General features: G+C 42.1%; 1 protein-coding gene across 1 annotated transcript; it reads left to right on the top strand.

The window, feature by feature from the left end:
- The first annotated feature begins 944 nt into the window (after nt 1-944).
- On the top strand, nt 945-1,648 carry LOC137995670 (uncharacterized). The gene is made up of 2 exons (XM_068841193.1): nt 945-1,229; nt 1,367-1,648. Exons 1-2 carry the CDS (start codon nt 945-947, stop codon nt 1,646-1,648), a joined length of 567 nt encoding a protein of 188 aa, XP_068697294.1.
- The last annotated feature ends 852 nt before the right edge of the window (nt 1,649-2,500 follow it).

Raw genomic sequence — 2,500 nt, 5'->3', positions numbered from 1 at the left:
CTCACGGGTAGCCAGAAAACAAAGCGTCAAAGAAAGCTGCTCAGCTTGTTGAGATGGCATTTCTCATTTTCGTGTCTCTCTTTTTCAAAAAGGGGTACACACTTTGCACGAGCTCTTCAAATGTTGCAAGGTCTAAACGCAGATAATTGCTGTAGTGTTCGAGTTCTCCCTCGAGATCTTTAAGTAAACGATGAAATGCACCGTCTGTTTCCCTTGTCGAAATCCACGGCTTTAACCAGATTTTTCGCTCTCGAGGTTTTTTGGTTGGCGGCGACAAAGAATAACTGTGCCAATTCCTAAGCACCCCGCAGCTATTTGAATCGTCTCTACGTCCATTTCCATGTTACATTTTTATTTGCAACAATGTTGCACGATTGGAGAAATGGTGCTGTCGTGCTTAGTGTTAACATCGTATGCGCTCGGTGCTAGCCGCTGACAAAAGGTCGTAAAATCGCTGCTAGTTTACACGGGCGATTTGGAATCGCCACAAAAATCGCTCGTGTAAATGCGCCTTTATGTTATTAGTGGCTGGCCTGGTGTTGTGGATCCTACACTTGTACCTTACAAGAGCAAACGAGATGAGGTGACTACCCAACAGGGCTGTATACTCTGGGGCACTCGTGTCATTGTACCTCATTCGCTTCACAAGAAAGTCTTGGAAGAATTACATGACACTGAAAGCATTGGCCAGGTCTTATGTTTGGTGGCCCAGCATCGACTCACATATTGAAAGAACTGTTTCCTTGTGTAACACAAGCCAGTCTCTGAGATCAGCACCCTCTACACTTCAAATTCATACCTGGATCTTCCCAGTACGGCCATGGTCCCGTATTCAGGTAGATTTTCCTGGACCAATAGGTGGGTGTACTTACCTTGTTGTTGTTGATGCATACAACAAATACCCGGAGGTGGTGAAAATCGCCAGTACTACATCCTCAGCAACCATGACTGCCTTACGTGACATTTTCAGTAGGCATGGTCTTCCAGAAATTCTTGTTTCTGACAATGGATCACAGTTCAGTTCAACAGAATTTGAAAGGTTTTGTGCTAACAATGGCATTATGCATCGTACATCTGCACCTTACAAACCATCCACCAACGGTCAGGCTGAACGAGTTGTACAGATTTTGAAGTCTGCAATAAAACAAGCCCAGGCCACTCAAACGGATGAGTCTGCTGTAATTGCCAAATACTTGTTGGTTTATCGAACACTCAACATTCTACTGCAGGTAAGCCTCCTTCACTGTTTCTGATGGGTAGGAGATTGCGTACACGTCTGGGAGAAAAATGGATGCAAGGAGTTATTACTGAAGTTCTTGGTTCAAGACATTACGTAGTTCATGTGTCCGGTTCTTTGTGGAAACAGCATGTTGATCAACTCCTTAGCCGACCTGTAGGTGTAGTGCCATCGACCAATTACTCAGTGATTGATCAGCTGCCTGAGATGCCTTCTCGTATGGATACAGCTATGACAACTCTGCCTAGTTCCCAGTTGGACATTCCAAAAACTGTCACTGGTGATGATACTTTCAGAGCTCATTCAAGTTCTTCATGTGACATTTCCGTACCTACTAATATGGAAAAACGCTATCCCACAAGGACCAATCGGGGTCCACCTATCTATTTGCGAGACTATGAACTAAAGTGAGAATACTAGTTGACTGTTAACGCCTATCAATTTGCGAGATTATCAACTGAGTGAGAACAATAAGTGACTTTAATGTTGTTGAAAAAAACAGTTGTTCAGTTGAGATTAAGTAACTGCTACCCTTGAAGGGGGAGATGTTATATCCGGGGTCTAGGTTCGGTGCGCATGCGTAGCAGTGCTCGGAACGTAGTTCTGTTTTCTGGTCAGGTTCGGTTCTGTAAAGCTGTTCTGTAATCCAGCTTTTGATATACTATGTACATGATTGACCAGTTATAACAGGAGGTATTACATTATTGAATACATCGCGCATAATAAGGCAGATTGTTTTGAAATAAAGAAGATTAAGAGGGAGAACATTCGATAATTTAAACAAAGGTACGGCATGGAATCTAACGCGCTTGAAAATAAATCAAGCGAAGGGCATGTTTTTGCAGAACCAAGATTTTTTTCAAATTCGTCCGAGCAGCTTGGCCCCAGACAGCTATACCATAGGACAGGTAAGGATACATGTTTAATAAAGTGTTAGTAGGAACAAAGTGCCTTAGTCTTGCAAGGATACCTAGTGATTTGCTGATTTTGGTAGAAATATATGTGACATGATACTTCCAAGATAAGTTTGAATCAATAAGAACACCAACGTATTCTTTCCTTTCTAAGGAAACAAGAGAGTTAGCACTATAGTCAAAGTCATTGACAAATTTAAATTTCCTCAACTATAGCTGGGTTGAAGTGTTTTAACTGGCATGTGTTAACAAATTTGCAGCATATATTTTCATTTTGTAAACAAGTCATCGTTAAATCAACTTAGTGCTGGCCTGTGTAGCAAGCGTTTCCGTTGGGTTTCACAGATGA

This window comes from Montipora foliosa, chromosome 3 (genome assembly GCF_036669935.1).
Source record: "Montipora foliosa isolate CH-2021 chromosome 3, ASM3666993v2, whole genome shotgun sequence".
In the NCBI taxonomy this organism is placed as follows: Eukaryota; Metazoa; Cnidaria; class Anthozoa; order Scleractinia; family Acroporidae; genus Montipora; species Montipora foliosa.
Note: the sequence above shows the minus strand (reverse complement) of the source record. Positions and strands in the feature narration are given on the sequence as shown.

What these genes read in the sequence shown, in the direction of transcription:
- LOC137995670 (XM_068841193.1), top strand. Translation starts at nt 945, where the DNA reads ATGACTGCCTTACGTGACATTTTCAGTAGGCATGGTCTTCCAGAAATT. An exon ending in CACTCAACATTCTACTGCAG is followed by an intron (nt 1,230 to 1,366) that starts GTAAGCCTCCTT and finishes TTGTGGAAACAG; the next exon opens with CATGTTGATCAACTCCTTAG.